Source organism: Octopus bimaculoides, chromosome 3 (genome assembly GCF_001194135.2).
Source record: "Octopus bimaculoides isolate UCB-OBI-ISO-001 chromosome 3, ASM119413v2, whole genome shotgun sequence".
Lineage (NCBI taxonomy): Eukaryota > Metazoa > Mollusca > Cephalopoda > Octopoda > Octopodidae > Octopus > Octopus bimaculoides.
In genome coordinates, this window is record NC_068983.1 from 146,302,686 (window position 1) to 146,320,740 (window position 18,055).

Sequence of the window (18,055 nt, forward strand, 5' to 3'; positions counted from 1 at the left end):
ACCACATGGGCTCAACTCTCCTCCCCTCTTCATCTAACCTCCTCCCCTTGCCTCTCTCCCCCTCCCACCTCTCCTCTCTTGCTCCTACTTGTCACCCCTATCCTCTTTCTCTCTTCACTCATTTCCACCTTCTCCTTCCCCCTTCATCATCAACCCTCCCTCATAAGCCCACCCCACCTTCCCATCTCATCCCTTACACCTCCCACATACCCCACCTCTACCACCACCCTCCGCCTATCCACATACCCCACCTCAGCGACATTTGTGCTGTGTATGGAGAGGGTGCCATAGTTGAAAGAACTGCTCGTGATTAGTATGCCAAGTTCAAAAATGGAAATTTTGACCTCAAAGACGCACCTCATTCTGGCCGTCCAGTTGAGTTTGATGAAGAGCCATTAAACCAATTTTAGCATGAAACTTCTTGTCAAACGACAAGGGAACTGGCAGAGAAAATGGAATGTTCCCACACTGGTATAGAGAAACATCTTCACTCAATGGGAAAGGTTCAGAAGTGTGGAGCATGCGTTTCGCATGCTTTAAGTGACAACAACAAAAATCAACGAACCACAATCTCTGCTGGTTTGCTTGCTCGTCACCGCTCAACTCATGGACACAAGCAATGATTTCTTTACCAAATCGTTACTGGTGACAAAAAATGGTGCCTGTACATCAATATGAAGCAGCGTAAGGAATGGCTTAGCCCTGGTAAATAAGTGACATCGTGCGCGAAACAAGATCTTCATCTGCGTAAAACGATGTGCGTATGGTGGGACTGGGAAGGGATTATCCATTATGAATTGCTTGAATGAAGCCAAATGGTCAATGTGGAACTCTATGTTCAACAGATGGAACAACTCAACACGACTATTCAAGAGAAAAGGCCTAATCGTCAGCATGGAGCTCTTCTGCTGCATGACAACACCCGCCCTCATATTGCCAATATGACCAAGGAAGCCATTCAAACGCATGGCTGGGAAGTCCTGCCACACCCACCGTACTCTCCTGATTTGGCACCAACGGATTTAAAACCGCTTTCGATCTATTTCAAATGTTACGCGTGGAGTTTCATTCAATACTGATGCAGAATTGAGAGCTTGGTTGGATCAACTTTTCTTGTTGAAATCGAGTGATTTCTACCAACGAGATATAGAAAATCTTGTAGAACGTTGGGAAGAAGTTGTAAACAACAAGGGTGAATACATTATTGATTAATTAGTTGTTATTTTTTATGAAACCTTTCAAAAAATATAAATAAAAAAAAACGGCAGGAACTTAGTTGCCAACCCAATACATCTGAAACCACACAGTTTTATATATATATATATATATATATATATATATCTTTTGTTAGGCTATACTATTCTTTCAGCCTTGAACTTTTTCCACCAATTGTAATTCAGAAGACTAATGGTGTCAAATAAGAATTTACCTTCTCTTTGGCTGGCTACCAAGAATAACCAAACCTGGTTGTCCAACTGTGAAAAGGCATAGGAAGTATTTTTTGCCCTTTTTTATTCTAATTAATTGCAATTAAATGCCATTTTCTTTCTTATTGTAAATATCGGTCAACTATTAGATCCTTCATCTGGTGCATAAGGTGAAAACATGTTATCATGAACTGCTTATTACTGTTTTATAAACTACTAGCCATAATAATCATTTAGCCAATAATTAGTGTATTCCTAAAATGCTTCAGTGAGATTTAAAAAACAATTTTTTCTTATCAAGCTATTGGTGTCAGTCAAATCACTAATGAATTTCTATCCTAAATAACTTATAAAAATAACAAGCTTTGAAAAAATCCAGTCTTAAGCGTTTTACCTTTTTATAAAATTTAATTTACAAGTGATACTAAAGGCATTCATGGGACTTGTAGCCTCTTTCATGAAAGGTGGAATAGATGTTATCTTCAGTTTGAACATATGTTGGTCAACATTTAAAGGAGAATTAAACAGGAAGCATATTTCAATATCTCAGCTCTGAGGACAAATAATTGGTACACAATGTTTAGTTCAAGATCTAAGAAGTGACAGTGTAAGGATATTAAGATGAGAAAAATTGAGTTTTTCAGGTACTGTAGGGGTATGTAGCTTGCTAATTTTAAGAACCAGAGGTCATTTTTGTGGTAGATGCCAAGAGGGAGAACAAACCATATGTAGTGCATTGGTTGAGTGAATCTTTACCTCTTTTTGGATGCAATCTAGACTGGTCATATATACAGTAACAGAATAGCCTTAGCTAGGAGCAATACTTTATTCTGGGTTGCACTTATTCTTATAAAAAGCGAGCAACTGATTGGATTATGGCCAAATCTTTGGAATAGTTTTGGCAATGTTTATACATGCAAAGTCACTATGATAAATCAGAGATTATAAGGCCTTGCACTTCTAGTAATTTGAAGGCTTTAGTTGTTTTGTTCACTGATAGAGAAAGTGTAATTCAAAACTGTTTCTTTGTTATATGTATCATAACTGGGCCGGTACTATTAACAGAGATTAGAGTGTCATAATCCCCATAACAGACAAGATTTCACGTAACTATGTTTAGATTTCAATGAATTCATAAATATTAATTTAAAGCAACACAAGAACCAATATAAATGTTACTCTGAAATAAAAGAGTTTTGTACACACTATTATTGTTAAGATACATTGTTAATGGTTTTGTGATCTTTAGACGGACTTATTTACATATACGTTGGCAGTGTTATCATTAAAATCCATATCACCTACTACACCTTGAAAATTTAGAACAAGTGATGTACAAAAAATTTTAATTAAAATGGCCTACATATGGTGACTTGCTATAAATAGCATTTAAGACTTCATTAGATCATACCTTAACATAATAAAAAAAGAAAAATACATTACTCAAAGTCCTGAGCATATAAAATTATAGAATTATCACAGCTGGGATGCCTTTGATCATAGGGTTGGTTGATCAGGACTAATCTGGAGCTAAACAACAACAACAACTAATATTGGTTTCAAATTTTGGCACAAGGCCAGTAACTCCAGGAGAGGGGGTTAGTTGATTACAGCAGTCCCAGTGCTCAACTGGTACTTATTTTATCAACCCTGAAAGGATGGAAGGCAAAGTGGACCTCGGCAGGAGTTTGAACTCAGAACAGACAAAATGCTGCTAAGCATTTTGCTTGGCTAACAATTCTACCAGGTTGCCACTTTATCATTAATAACTAATATTCACATCATTCATCTCAAAAATATGTAATCATTCAGAAAATTCTTATGTAAAAATATAACTTAATCCATAGTGCTAAAGGATAAGGTATATTGAATATTTAATAGAATGTAAAACAGATATACTTAGAAGGGCACTGATCTGATGTTGACCCATAAATACAGTATTCTAATATAGTTAAATTTTATACTCAGATTTTTATCTAAACTTGTAGAAAATGAATATATCAAAAATAATATTCACAAAGCTTCATTAGATTATCTAAAACAATATTAAGAGCAAACAAATAATCACATCATCTCCTTCAATCTATCTCTGACATTCACTTTAAGTGTCAGAGTGAGGCAGACAAACATTGATCTGAAAATCAAAGATATGTTTTTTTGTTTTTTCTATATGAGTTAGTCAGGGTTTTGTTAGGAGCATGGCTGGCACCACATCAACCATACTGTGAATAAAGAAACTGTATGGAAGCTCATCATATGTTGTGTATGTATGTGAGAGAGAGAGAGAGAGAGAGAGAGAGAGAGAGAGAGAGAGAGAGAGAGAGAGAGAGAGAGAGAGAGAGAGAGAGAGAGAGAGAGAGAGAGAAAGAGAGAGAGAGAGAGAGAGAGAGAGATAGTGTGTGTGTGTTTACATTCCACATTTTCACATGGAAATATTTGAGCAAAAACGGTTATGTTAACATTCCTTGTTAACAAACCATCTTGTAATTCTACAGTTTCAATGAAAAGTGGAATAAGAATATCTAACTTGCAAAAGAGATAAGGGTTAATGACAGGAAGGACAGCTGGCTGGAAAATGATGCCTAAATAAGTATTTGTTCAACCCATGATAGCATAGAAGAACATGAAACGCAAAACAACAAAGAAAGCTGAATCTTAGCATATATTAAATCATTTAATAATGAGTACACATATATTCTGTGATAAATACAACATATTCAACAGATGTTATCTTCCCTAATAATAATAATAATCCTGATGATTTGCTCCATAAGCAATAGAATACAAATCTTCCACTCTATAAAACATAAGGGGTCTGATATTACAAATTTTGCACATTCTATAAAATTAATGGACAGACAATTATCCAACTTTTTCAAAAAAAATTTTTTAAATAACAAACCCATCTTCGAATCCTTAACTAGCAAAATACTAAAAAGAAGGGCTCTGTGATTTTCAAACCTACTGCAGAGTTAATATGTCAATACAGAAACATACACTTCTTTGATAATGACTATTGAAGATACTGAAAGTTCAGTCAAAATTTACAATACTTCTCACCAGTCAATGATGGATTCCTTGCTAACCTGATGGGGTGAAAAAAAAAAAAAAATCACATCAAAATTGCCAACTAATTTTTTCAATCCTGGATTTAGCTGTATGTGAGTGTGCAAAAGCATTCCAATACATGTGAAAAGTATATGTGAAGTAGTGACTATCTATTTATTCTTCCAAGTTACTCATCATATTCTGTTAGTAACCGACAGCTGTTGAGGACATTTACAAACATGCAATGGAATTATTTAATGGAATTAATAACAATTTTAATTATTTAATTGAATTATAACAATTTTACAGCTATAGTCAATCACCTGAGGATGCTAATATGATGAAACTTGAAACACTAAGTGAATGTTTGAGTGAATGAATGAGTGAGTAAATGCACGGGAAAATGAGGAAAGCAGTGAATTGGCAGAGCTATTAGAGTGTTGGATACAATACTGCAGTATTTTTGTTCTGACTGTTCTGAGAAAAAATCTTGAGTGGGTTAATTTTGCCTTTTATCTTTTCAGCTTTGATACTTTTACTATCTTTTAGAAAATAAGAGTATCAATACAAAGTATGGATAGGTGAAACTTAAAAGATCTGGCTAGATGCCTTGTGGTGTTCCAGTTCACTGTTTTTTGACAGCAACACCCACAACAATACTGGTGCCTAGTTGTATCAACTAAAATTAGTAGCCTTTCTCTTCAGTAAACACCAGTGGAGTACAAAGAAAAGATTTGTATGCATGAGAAACTACAAGCGTTCCTTAAAATAAAATCTTGCATAGACCAGCACATCCATGTGCAAATGCATGATCAATGTTGATGGACGGAGGCCCTACATGAGTAAGGGTATAAGAGAGTGAATGAGTAAAGGAGTGTACAAGTCAGAGTGTAAGAGTATGTAAATGAATGTGTGTTATTGATGCTGTAATGTGACAAATGGCACTAATGAAAGTTTAGGAACAGCAAGAGTCAAGTTTGCAATACAGCATCTTCCACATCACATGATTTAGCATTCCAAGACCAGCATGTTTTGTTTTGGTTCTATCAATGCAGTCATTATTATTGCTACTTAGCACTAGCCACCACAATCAAAAATGCCTTTTTTTTTTTTTTCAAACTATCTGAACTACATTATCTAAAATTTCCTTTCTTTTTAAGTTGTAATTTGAGAAAGTTTTGGCTTTTTTAGAAGATCAAGTAACTGCATAAAGGACTCTCTTTTTAGCTCAAACAATCAATGTTTGCCACAGTAGGTCAAAACAAGAAAACAACTACTCTCAGTATGATCTCTTCTATGAGAAGTGTATATTTAGTACCTTGATAGATTTTTTCATATGATTTTTAAAAAATAACTACCATTAACTCTAAGTTGATTAGCCAGTGTAATTGCTGTTTCTGCACTTGCTCTTGATCCTACCATACACATACTTACACAGTATATACACATACATGCACACAAAACATTGAGTCACAAATGTATCTATAACTACTCCATTTTCTAGCTTTAACCTAGTTTTCGAAAGAGAATTTTTTTTGTGTTTGTTCAACAGAGCGTTGATCTGCGTAAGATTTGTCTGAACTATTGTGATATTTTTTAACACACCTTAAAATGTACTTAATAAATCAGTACAACACATTTAAACTTTTCCTCACAAAAATTAAAAGCTTAAGCGAATTCATTTAATTTGTTGGATTAATTAATTCAATTCTCTCTTATCAGCTAAATGTTTCAGATTTAAAAACAAAGTAATATTTCTATAGATCCATAGATTTTTCAACACATTTTAAAAATCGAGATCAGCAGAAATTAATTGAATGTAGTTGTTGAAAGCAAATAAGGGAGCTCCTATATGGTTAATCAATCTTCTAGGAATAGCCAAGTTTCTCTAAGACCACAAACTATTGAAAAAAATGGAAGACACACTGAATAGCTCTAGTTATATTATGCTTGAAAAAATATGGGATTGTCAAGTCTGGAAAGCCTATACTCATAAATTTGCTCAATTAGAATTGACAGAGTTAAATAACAACCACTACCATTTTTTATTTTACTAGTCATTCATGTAGAAGTTTTTTCTTATGTATTTATTAAAAACTCACTAAGAAAATGAAACTATGCACTAACTGTCCACGAGGTGATATTTGAATTTCAACAAAACTTTCTAGTTTGTGTTAAATGATTACTTCTTGAAGTGTACGTTTAAACATGTTTCTTTACAATAATTTTTTCAACAAAGATCTCTCAAATGTATCCTGAATTACAACATTGGTTCGAAAAATATTTAAAGCAAAATATTAAAAAGTTTTAAAGGAAAATCAACTAGCAATCCTCATTGGAAATGCTGTTATTAAAGACAGCTACTACTACTATTTGATCAATTTTTAATACAGTGAGTTTCTTAAAAGAACAACTTCTAGTTTTGCCAAGCAATTATTGCTACAATTATTTATATTGTCATAAAATGACATCAGAAATCTTTATGATTTGTTTTAACCGATAACAATTTTATAGTATTCTCTAATGCAAAATATTTTTGAAAAAGAAATGATGATGATAATGATGATAAATGCATTTTAGGTTCACCAAGTGAAAAAGATTCAGCTTGAAAAAATTAATGCAATACAAAATTTCACTTAGCACATTAATTTGAATATATATACCCCTCACCTCCATATGACCAACAAGCAACACTGCACTAATATATAATAGATGGATTTAATGAGCTTCATAAGAGGTTTAATTTTTGTGATAAGGAAATAATAATCACATGAACAAAGTAATCTAGCTACCTCATTTTACCAACATAAAACCTATTGGAATGAAGGTATTTTGATAGGCACCTAAAAGGTAAAAAAATCATCTAGCCACAGTTGTTATTCAACCCATCAACAAGTATACTGTCCAATCTGTCTCACTTGATGTCATCATCATTTAGTCTGATTAAGTAAGCACTCTCTAAATAGAAAAATAATTTTAATCTATTCAGATTTAATTTAGCATGAAGCTATAACATTATGAGGAGAACAATACAAAGCTATACCCTTTTCCATGTAGTTCCAACCTATAATCAAAACCAGGTTACAGATTTCATTTGCCAAGAACTTACATGCATGTCACTCAGTTTTACTAATAGCCACTTAACTGACAGAATAGAATTCTCTCTTTCTCTCTCTCTCTCTCTCGCTCTCTCTCAATAATATTTTACTGTCAGAACAACAGCAGTCTGTTGTCATCATTATCATCATTTATATCCAATTCCCATCATACTGGCATGCACTGGACAGTCATTTATACTCTCTTAGATGGGTTGGAAGGCTATATCTTGCTCATAAGTTGGCTTGGTTTTCATGGTTGGATACCTTTGCTAATGGCATCCACTTTATAGAGTGTACTGGGCTCATTGTTTCAGGTCACCAGTACTAGGGACTTATTTTGCCTTTGACAAAACTAGAGAGTTCTTAACCCAACACTTTGAGTGGACTGGATACATTTCATTTTGGCACTAGCGCTAGAGAGGAGAGAGGTAAAGAAATGACAAAAAAAAAACAAGAGGTGGATAAATGATGAAAGATGATATCAATTGTCCAGTGAGGAGTAAAGGGAAAGTGTATGAGGTATATACATGTCTGTTGAAGTTGCTTAAGTTTATACCTAAAGATGATGAAAGAGATAGGGTAGAGAAGGAAGAGTGGTGTATTGGAGAGTGGTCACAATTGAGCTTTGCACTGAGTTACTAACCCATCAAGATTAAAGTATTTTCTAATCTTTAAGAAACCTGGTTACCTTTAAGGTACAGTTTGGCAACATTATGCAAATGAAACAACAATGAGATCTCAGAGACTGTGTTACCTGGCAATTGCAATTACTCAAATTTTGAGAAAGAGAGAGAGTCTTGGTACTATTGAAGAGAAGTCATGCACTCATTGAAGGATGTTTTCTATCTGTCTGTTCATGATGGTTCTCATGCAAAGTAAGAGGATATTTTTGATGTCAGTTCTGGCTTAAGGTAGAAATATCTAACACCTTAGGCTGTTCACTTTGTTGATAATAAAGATTTTTGGCTTTGTCTGAAATGTTGGCTATTTCATCTTGTAACATATTAACATGTCAAACTTGTTCATTTTTACTTTTCTTGGCCTCCTTTCCTATAATACACTAACATAAATAGCTGCAAAAATTTAAATAATATTACTTAACTCTCTTACATGGCAATATATATATTTCTAATGTAATATGCTGCCTGTGTGTATCACAGTAGGTAATAAAAAAATTATCACAAATATTAGAAGGCATCAGTAAACTTTTTTTTTCATTATTCAACTAGTGTTTGAATTATATGAAACTATTGTGAAAGTATATGTTTGTGATTGTGTATTGGGCAAACATTTAGAGATATACGTAAATAGTGATCCAGTATATGAATCATAGTTTAATTTTGCTGAAACTAAGAAAATGATTTTTGACAATGAATCAAAATGCAAAGACGACGTTTTAAGATTAAGCACACTCTTGCCTTTCATAACCAAGCGGTAGAACATGAATACATTAAATCTCATGGGTAGTCATGAACCAAGTCAGTTCTTAGTTGGAGTAACTGCTCTACTAAATGGTTCAGAGTTTGTTTTCTATAGCTGGATTACCTCCCACGCTTTACAATGCCAGTACCGCCTGACTGGCACCTGTGCCAGTGGCACATAAAAAGCACCATTTGAGCGTGGTCGATGACAGCCCCACCAGACTGGCTTCCATGCCAGTGACACGTAAAAAGCACCATTTGAGTGTGGCCAATGCCAGTACCACCTGACTGGCCCACGTCACGTGCTGGTGGCACGTAAAAAGCACCCACTACACTCTTGGAGTGGTTGGCATTAAGAAGGACACCCAGCTGTAGAAACCTTGCCAGATAAGACTGCAGCCTGGTGCAGTTTCCTGGCTTGCCAGTCTTCAGTCAAACCGTCTTACCCATGCCAGCAAAGAAAGCAGACATTAAAAAATGATGATGATGATTGGCTGCATTATATTGTGCTCTCAGTACTACAGATGTTGTCATGCCTTTGACAAGACCAATGAATCCGCTCTATCTCCATTCATTCACAAACCACTTTACAGAGTGTACTGTGCCTATTTTATCATTTCATCAGTTCTAGGGAAATTGTTGCATCCCCAGCAAGACTAAAGAGTAGTCCTTATCCTACATCGTTAGCTTACCAGGTTACCTCATTCCCAGCTGAGAGAAGAGAGAGTGATGAAAGGTAACCAGGACAAGAAAGGGGTAACTGGATAGAAAGAACATGAGAGACACAATAGGGGAAGAAAGAGTAGGTGAGAGGAGGGAGACTGCAAGTAACAGAAGAACAGGAAGTGAGAAAATGCTGAGGGAAAGAGTGTATGGGAGAAAAGAGAGTGCTGGAGTAGAATGATGGTGAGAGAGCATGATGGAGGAGAGAAAAATAGTGATAGGTGTCAGCACTGAATGATAGAGAAAGGAGTAATACAAGTAGAGTGAAGATGGGTGCAAGTAAGATAGTAAAAGTAATGGATGTCAAGAATAAGTGACATGAAAGATATACGAAGGATGTGAGGGGTATTTGAGGATATTTAGTTATCAGTATATTACTCTCTTGATAGCAAATAAAAAGTTCTATTTCTTTCAGTTCCCCCACAGCAGATAGAATGCCAGCACAAGAAACGAAAAGATATGTAGCCTTTGTTACATATGTGCAGAACACAACAATTTGTAAATTGCAAACTTTCTCAGCCTTGCAAGATCTTTTGTGCACAAAGTTCAGATAAGCCCCTGGCAGGAATGTTTCAACTGTATCAAAGAGAGAGAAAAAAAAAAAACATTCTAGATGTCCAGACACTTATGAGAACACTGCAATTCATCCACTGGGTTGAAAACATTATTGATAATGATCCCAGCACAGAAAAAAAAACACTTGATCTAAGCCAAGCAATTACTTAACAAGGTTAAAAAACCTTCATGAACATGGCATGCTCGTTCTTTAATTAATTTCTCTTCTCTGAAGAGAAAAACTTTGACCAAGACCAAAAATCTAACAGAAGTGACAGTTATGTACAGATCCTTCTAATGTTTCCAAAATGATGTACACTAAGTTTTCAGTAACTGTGATAGTTTTAGGAGTGGTGAGTGATGAAGGCTATGTCATGACACCTCACATCATAGAGTCTTATAAGTAATGTTGCTGGATACGTTGAGGTGCTTCAGACAGGTATTAAGGATGGGTGAAGTATACAGTGAAAGGCCATGTATGTTTCAACAAGACTCGGTATCTGCTCACAAAGCCCACATAACCTAGGAATGAATGTCAAAACAATATTTACTATCATATAACACCAAACTTGTGTGCTCCAAACTTGCCAGATGTAAATCACATGGACTACTACATTTGGAGCATTGTTGAAAATGAGATTAATCAATACCCTCACAATACCCTAGCTTCAATGAAAGCTACCATTGCTCAGGTGATGTCCAAATGAATTGAAGCAGTTATTGAAACAAATGGTAGACCCATAGAATAATCTTATAAGAAAGCTTATCAAGAACATGTGCACAAATTTTTATTAAAATAAATTTGTTTTTTTGCAAGATTACAACTGCTTTATTAAACTGCCAAACATGTGAGAGAGAGAGAGAGAGAGAGAAAAAGAGAGAGAGAGAGAGAGAAAGAGAGAGAGAGAAAGAGAGAGAGAGATAGAAAGTGTGTGTGTGTGTGTGTGTGTGTGTGTGTGTGTGCACGCACGCACGCAATGGATAACAATAAAAAAAGATGGTGGTAAGCGGGACTAACTTCAGACGCATCCAATGCAATGTTATCCTTCCGTGCACCAGTGGTGTAATTTAAGAAAGACAGGACAATAGAAGGAAGGAACACTGAAAAGGGAGAATGAGTGATTGATAAGAGTAATGAATTAAGAGAGCAAATTTTTTTCTTGAATGAGTTAGGCAAGTTATCTCCAGCACAGCACTTCACCATAAATCTCTGTCCTTTGTCATCTTTTTGAAGTTCAGCCTCTTGAGATGTCTTCGCAATTTCAGACAATGCCTTCTTTGGCCTCCCTCTTCCAAATGCTTGCCTTATTTCTAATCTCCATAACTTTTCTGCATTCAAGATCCATATCTGACAACAATGTAATATGACACTTCATCCATAAGCATTGTATATAGTCTGCCTTTTATTCTGAGAAAGAAAGTCTTTGTTGTCAACAGAGATTATAGCTCCCTGAACTTTCTCCACCTTGTTTTTATTGATAACTATGCTTTTGGAAGACTCACCACAACTGCTAATGAGGTCACCAAGATAACAGAAGTTACCAACTATTTCTAGGGAGTCATCCAAGTATTTCAAAGAATTTAATCTCATGCACAGACATGGCTGTGTGGTTTAAAAGTTTACTTCTCAACTACATGATTTTGAGTTCAGTCCTATAATTTGACATTTAGGATGTCCTCTACTATAGCCCTGGGCCAACCAAAAGCTTATGAGTGGGCTTGATAGGTGGAAACTGAAAGAAACCTATCATGTGTGTGTGAGAGAGAGAGAGAGAAAGAATGCTTCCTTATCTTGACACCACATGATAACTGTAAATGTGTAATCATCAGAAAAGCATTGTCATTTATTTTCAATCTTCTGTGAAAATATGTCTGAACTTGGAAAAATATAACCTTGCTAGGAAACAAGTGAGGCTTGGCAACAGGGAGGGTATCTGGCTGTAGAAGACCATCTGCCTTAAAGAATTCCATCTGACCAATGCAAGCATGGAAAAGTGGAAATTAAAACAATGATGATATACCCTCCATACTAATTACTCCTGTGCATTTGCAACATATGAAGTCTACCTTCCTTGTTAGTCTGCTTCTGAACCCACTATATAATCTCTGTGTGTGTAGGCAACTCTGGGAGAATTTAAATCACAGTGATGCTGCTATTAAACTGCTTCTCAGTTAGTGTAATTGGTGCTACACCACTAAACTGTTCTTTTTTTTTTAAATTTAAGCAAAGTACAGTGAAACTATATGGCACCTTTCAAAATGGCACAACAATACCTTAATTCATGATCTCTATCTAAGTCAAGCAATCACTGTATCTATCTTATCCTTTCAATATTTTATTTCCAAGTGCACACACATGTAGAGAGAGAACAAAGATAGGCACATATCATTTGGCCCAATGGCTAAATAACACCTGCGCAACAGGTGTTACATATTTCTGTCAGCTCACAAAAGTTTCTGCTTAAGTTAACAGGAGAATAAAATATCTATTCAAAATCTATTCTTTTGTAAAGATATTAACTAATAAACCAGTTTTGAAGAATTAAAAACAAGACAAAAGTAAATAAAAATTTATCAAGTTCTCACAGACTGAGAACAATACAAAAACTACAGAATAATCATAATTTTGAAATAATGTTTTTTGAGTTTCTTATTTCAGATTAGGCCAAAAACATACTGGGTTCTCACTGAAGCAGCAAAATAATTTCACAGAGAAAACAGACTTTAAAAAGATCCTAACAATACCTATGCTTTATTGTACTATAACAATAGTAAGTACATTTATATTAATGTACTGTTGAAAGTTAGTAGTCTTACCTGTAAAATATATTCTACACAATATTTGTCATTATGATACACTCAAGGCTCTCCAACCCATAATAATCTCTTGTTAGATGTGTATTTCCACAATCCGTACTACGTATATTTAACAGTGACTAACGCAAGTGAATGTGATACAGTTATTTAGAAAATACTTTTGTTTGATTCAGTATAAACACCATTCGTTTTGTGTAGGAATTTTCTTAATGAAGGGTTAAGAGAAAAATGAGAAAATAATAAGCCAGCAAGTTTCCACTTACATCATTGCCATGACATTTTAGTAATTCCATTTCATCTGCAGTAAAACTTGCCATTGATATAGACTTCACTCTGTGGGGAGGGTTTAATCCACGCCTGTAAAACAATTAGTTACTTTTTTTAAATAACATCTAATTTAAAAACATCCATTACAGATTAATATTTTACTAAAGATTCTATCAAATCTTTATTAATATCTGAAAGAAATATAATACACATTTAAGAAATAAATACTTTTATGTGAGAAAGGGACAAAACTGAAGAAGCCACAAATAAAATGAGTCAGAGAAAGAAAAGAAAAAAATTTTAAATATCAGATATTAGACAAATTCTTAAACATTGAAGAAAGAAGCTCAAGCACATGTCAAATTAACCCATGGCTTAATAGCAACTACACGACAGATACAGAACCCTAATTTCAGGATATAATCTGTAAATTCTACTATTAACAAGCAAATTTTAACAATTTAAAAAACTATAACTATGGTATGTATGTCATTATCACTATTTTACATCCACAACATGAGTTAGACAGGTTACTGCTCTCCTAGACAGGCCCTAATGTCAACCACATTACATAGTGTACTGGGTTCATTTCATCAAAGCACCAACATTGCAGGGTTTGTATATTCTTAGTACCACTTGATCATCAACCATTTTACAGAGTGTACAGGGTGTATTTGTCTGTGGCACTAGCACTGTTGAGGTTGCCTTGACAACTCAGAAAATTAACATACACACAGGTATGCATGATTACAGACATAGACATGTTGCATGTCTATATCTATAATCATGCATGGTATGCATCCACTCAGAATCTCACAAGTAGGGTGTCCTACAGAAAAACTAAGGCCAGATTTGGAATCAATAAATAAATTGAAATAAACAAACAAAACAAATACCATTTTCATCCATTGGGTCTCAGAAGATTCCCTACTTCATTAAAATTCACTTCTAATTATTCAAGATATTGAGGTGAAATTTGATATACTATTCAATAATACTTTACTGATAATTTAATAAGTTTTATTGGCCTTGTAGCTGTTCAATTACAGGAGGTGCAGAATTTAGGGTTTGAGAACAGAAAATTTTTGAGGTGACGTACAGGGTTTCAAAAATTTTTAGTGTTTAGTAGGAACAGAAATTTTTTTAGGAAGAAAAGAATTTTCATGAAGATTAGGAAATATTTATAGGGGCCAGAAGATTAAAAAAATTTTATTTTAAATTTGTTTAAAGAAATAATACATTGATATTGATAATATAAATAAAATTATTGATTTGTTTGAATATTAATATTTTATACTAATTTATGCAAAAGTTTTACTGTTTTTATAAAGTTAAATCAATAGCAAATGAGATACTTTTTCATTATTTTTTTAGCATAAATATTCATTTATTCTCATTGCATGACTTGCTTTGCTGCATAAGAAAAAATTCTATGACTTTATTTATAAAGCAAATCAAGTCTGTGTAAAGTTAGTTTTAATTTTAAACCTATAAAATGATGAGCAATTTACCAATGTTAAATAATTTTAAAAGTTTCAGTTTCTGTATCTTCTTCAATATAAAATAATCACATGTTTGTATCTGTATTCCTGATTATGTTTCCACTCAAAACCTTGACAACATGTTGCGTTGCCATACAGAAAAATTAGAGCCAAATTTAGAATTAGAAAATCAGATAAAACAAAACAGACTCCAAGCTGACAACTATCCAAATCTTCATGATACCTGAAACAAAATTTCTTTAACAAAACCTAACAGAAGACCACTGCGAAGTCTGCAATAGAGTTAAAGAGAATGTTCTGCAGGGCAACCACAATAATAACATCACACTTTTTTTTTTGGATATGTTTGATTGTTCAGGAAAGAGCTACATAGTTAACACACTTCTTAAATGTTTACTCAACAGGTAAAACTGTCCTAGTTACAGCATCTTCAGGTATCACAATAACACTACTTCAGGGAAGGCAAACATAGCACATTCAAGATTCCACTCAACAATTGCCTATGAGACCAACCAACAATAAAAGATCACAGGTTCTAATTTTCAGACTCAGCAAAATAATAATTTGCTTAAACTACTCTGTGAAAAACAGTATTTAAATTATTTTAAATGTTCAGGAAAAATTAAATAGTAAAAATATGTTTGATAAACTATAATAATGGATTGTATTTATAACAATTTTTATTTCTAACATTAGCATGTCGCATGTGTACATGCATGTGTGTGTGAGAATATTTAAATTATAGCAACCTCAATATTTTGATTGGTATTTATTTAGCTGACCCCACCCCCACCCTTCAATGGTTGAAAGGAGAAGTCAACTCAGGTAAATTTTGAATTACGTATAAGGACATAATTAAATACCCTAAAACATTTGTTCTGTTACTTTATTAATCCCATCAATCCACTACACAACTATAACAAAAATAATACTGATAATATATAGTTGTTGATACATTGAGGAAATTTACAACTCTACCTTCTGACAAATAAATTACCTTTATATATCTATGTAATATCTGTCAAATATCAGCTACATAATATAGCTGAAATTGTTTTTGAATTCTGGGCAAACAAACATATTTAGAAAACATGTTTCTTTCATTCTGCCTTTTCATCTTACAGCAGATAAATTCTAGTTTCTTGTTATTCTGACTCTGAAGCAAGCAACCTTTTACTAATTTGTTCAGATTATTTTCAAAGAAACCATATCTAGCTTTATTATAATCATATTCCCAACACTAGCGATAAACAAGCCAACACAGAATCACAAATACATGTTTATATTCTGTTTACTGCAAAATGCTTAGCAATCCCATCTAGGTTCTCCCCTTTTACTAACTTTGACCTTACTTTGTATGTCTGCATAAAAATACTCTTTACCATTCATACCAACCAGTTGGTTGTAGCCATACAAGAGCACTATCATCAAAATATAGTTTCCCTGCTAAAAACTGAACCCAAATCACTTGAGTGAAAGCCAGAAATAAGGTTAGAAAATATAAACATTTTCAGTTCAGTCCTGATTTACTCATTACTAAAGGAGAAACAATATAAATTCTATATTTATAATGAAGAGCACAACTTTGGTTACATGTAAGTAGGATTTGTAGGCAGCAAAATTTGCTGAAAAGCAATATAGGTTTTACCTCTAAAAATAGAAGCTAATTTTAAAAGCAAATATGTTTTTCTAGACATCATAAGACAAGTTTTGTATGATACATTGTAGGTATGATGTTAAAGGCAGTCATGAACAGTTTCATTTTTGATGAGTGAAATAAAGTGTTGCCTCTAGATTTAACATATTGTTTTCCATTCTTACATGAAAATCTCATTGTCACCTTAACATAAGTCCTCCAACTGGCTATCAAGTTTATAGGTCAACTGTATGTCATTCCTGACATAGCAAGTCCTAGTCTTTCAGAGCAATATAGCTCAAATATCTTTAATTTAACTAAACATCGTGAAAACAAGTATTTTCTACAAATTAATTTTTGGGGTAAAAGAAAGAAGTTTCAATGTTGAATTTAAACATAAATTACTCCTACTCGATTAATCACAATACATTTTCTTTTGTAAATATTGTAACCATTCTGAAAATACTCTTTTGGCAAGTTGATATTTCTTTCAATACAAAGTAATGACAATGTACACACACACATTTCGGTATCCAAGCATTATAAACAAACCCTCAGTCTTCATTAATTTGCTACCAAACAAAGCAATTGAAATATTTTTTTAAATCCATAAGAATAAAAACAATTTTCAAATATGATTTAAAATCAATTATTTCCTTTTTTTTTAGAAATATAGAGAAATAAAAATTTAGAACATAAATTAATAACGATCCTCTACAAAATATCTATTTTATAAAGAGACAAAGTCTTTGTGCTTTGTTAAGTGGACATGTGACAAGGACATAAATACAAGTCTACATTTTTGTTATAACTGCTATTCAAACCTGTAATTAAAGCAACAGAATAGAAATATGTTCAAGTGAGAAGTGCTTATATCTAAGTGTAATAGTAATACTAATAACAAATAAAATGGAGTATTTTGTTGACTTTGAAAACCACCATGTGTGTGTTTGTGTGTGTGTGTGTGTGTTTCGACATATTCTGGAGTGGTTTCAAGGACGGAGCAAATAAGACTGCTTTTTAGATGACTTTCTCATAAACTACTGATAGTTGAAATATACCTATTAAATAAACAGTATCCCAAAATTATATTGTGAGGTCAAGCATATGTTAAGTGTTTTCTAAGTGGAGAAATGCTTGGTAAAATCTGAGTAAAGATACTAAGTCTAAATCTTCAGATGTTTATATTAACCTAACATTGTAACCTTTATCCCAAAAGGAGCCAACATCTATTTTTCCATTCTAAAACAAACCTTAAATGGTGATAAATGATAATGCCTACACAATACCACATTTTCAGACATCTTAATCTGTATCAATTCATCATCATCATCATCATCGTTTAACGTCCGCTTTCCATGCTAGCATGGGTTGGACGATTTGACTGAGGACTGGTGAAACCGGATGGCAACACCAGGCTCCAATCTAATTTGGCAGAGTTTCTACAGCTGGATGCCCTTCCTAACGCCAACCACTCAGAGAGTGTAGAGGGTGCTTTTACGTGTCACCCGCACGAAAACGGCCACGCTCGAAATGGTGTCTTTTATGTGCCGCCCGCACA

At 33.8% G+C, this 18,055-nt stretch overlaps 1 protein-coding gene across 2 annotated transcripts in view; it reads right to left on the minus strand.

Moving 5' to 3' along the window:
• LOC106882771 (arf-GAP domain and FG repeat-containing protein 1) overlaps positions 1-18,055 on the minus strand; it is a 96,168-nt gene that overhangs the window by 35,320 nt on the left and 42,793 nt on the right. For both annotated transcript variants that reach the window (XM_014933554.2, XM_014933553.2), the window contains exon 2: positions 13,353-13,446. In XM_014933554.2, the coding sequence (XP_014789040.1) occupies positions 13,353-13,446 (94 nt within the window). The remainder of the gene's footprint in view (positions 1-13,352; positions 13,447-18,055) is intronic.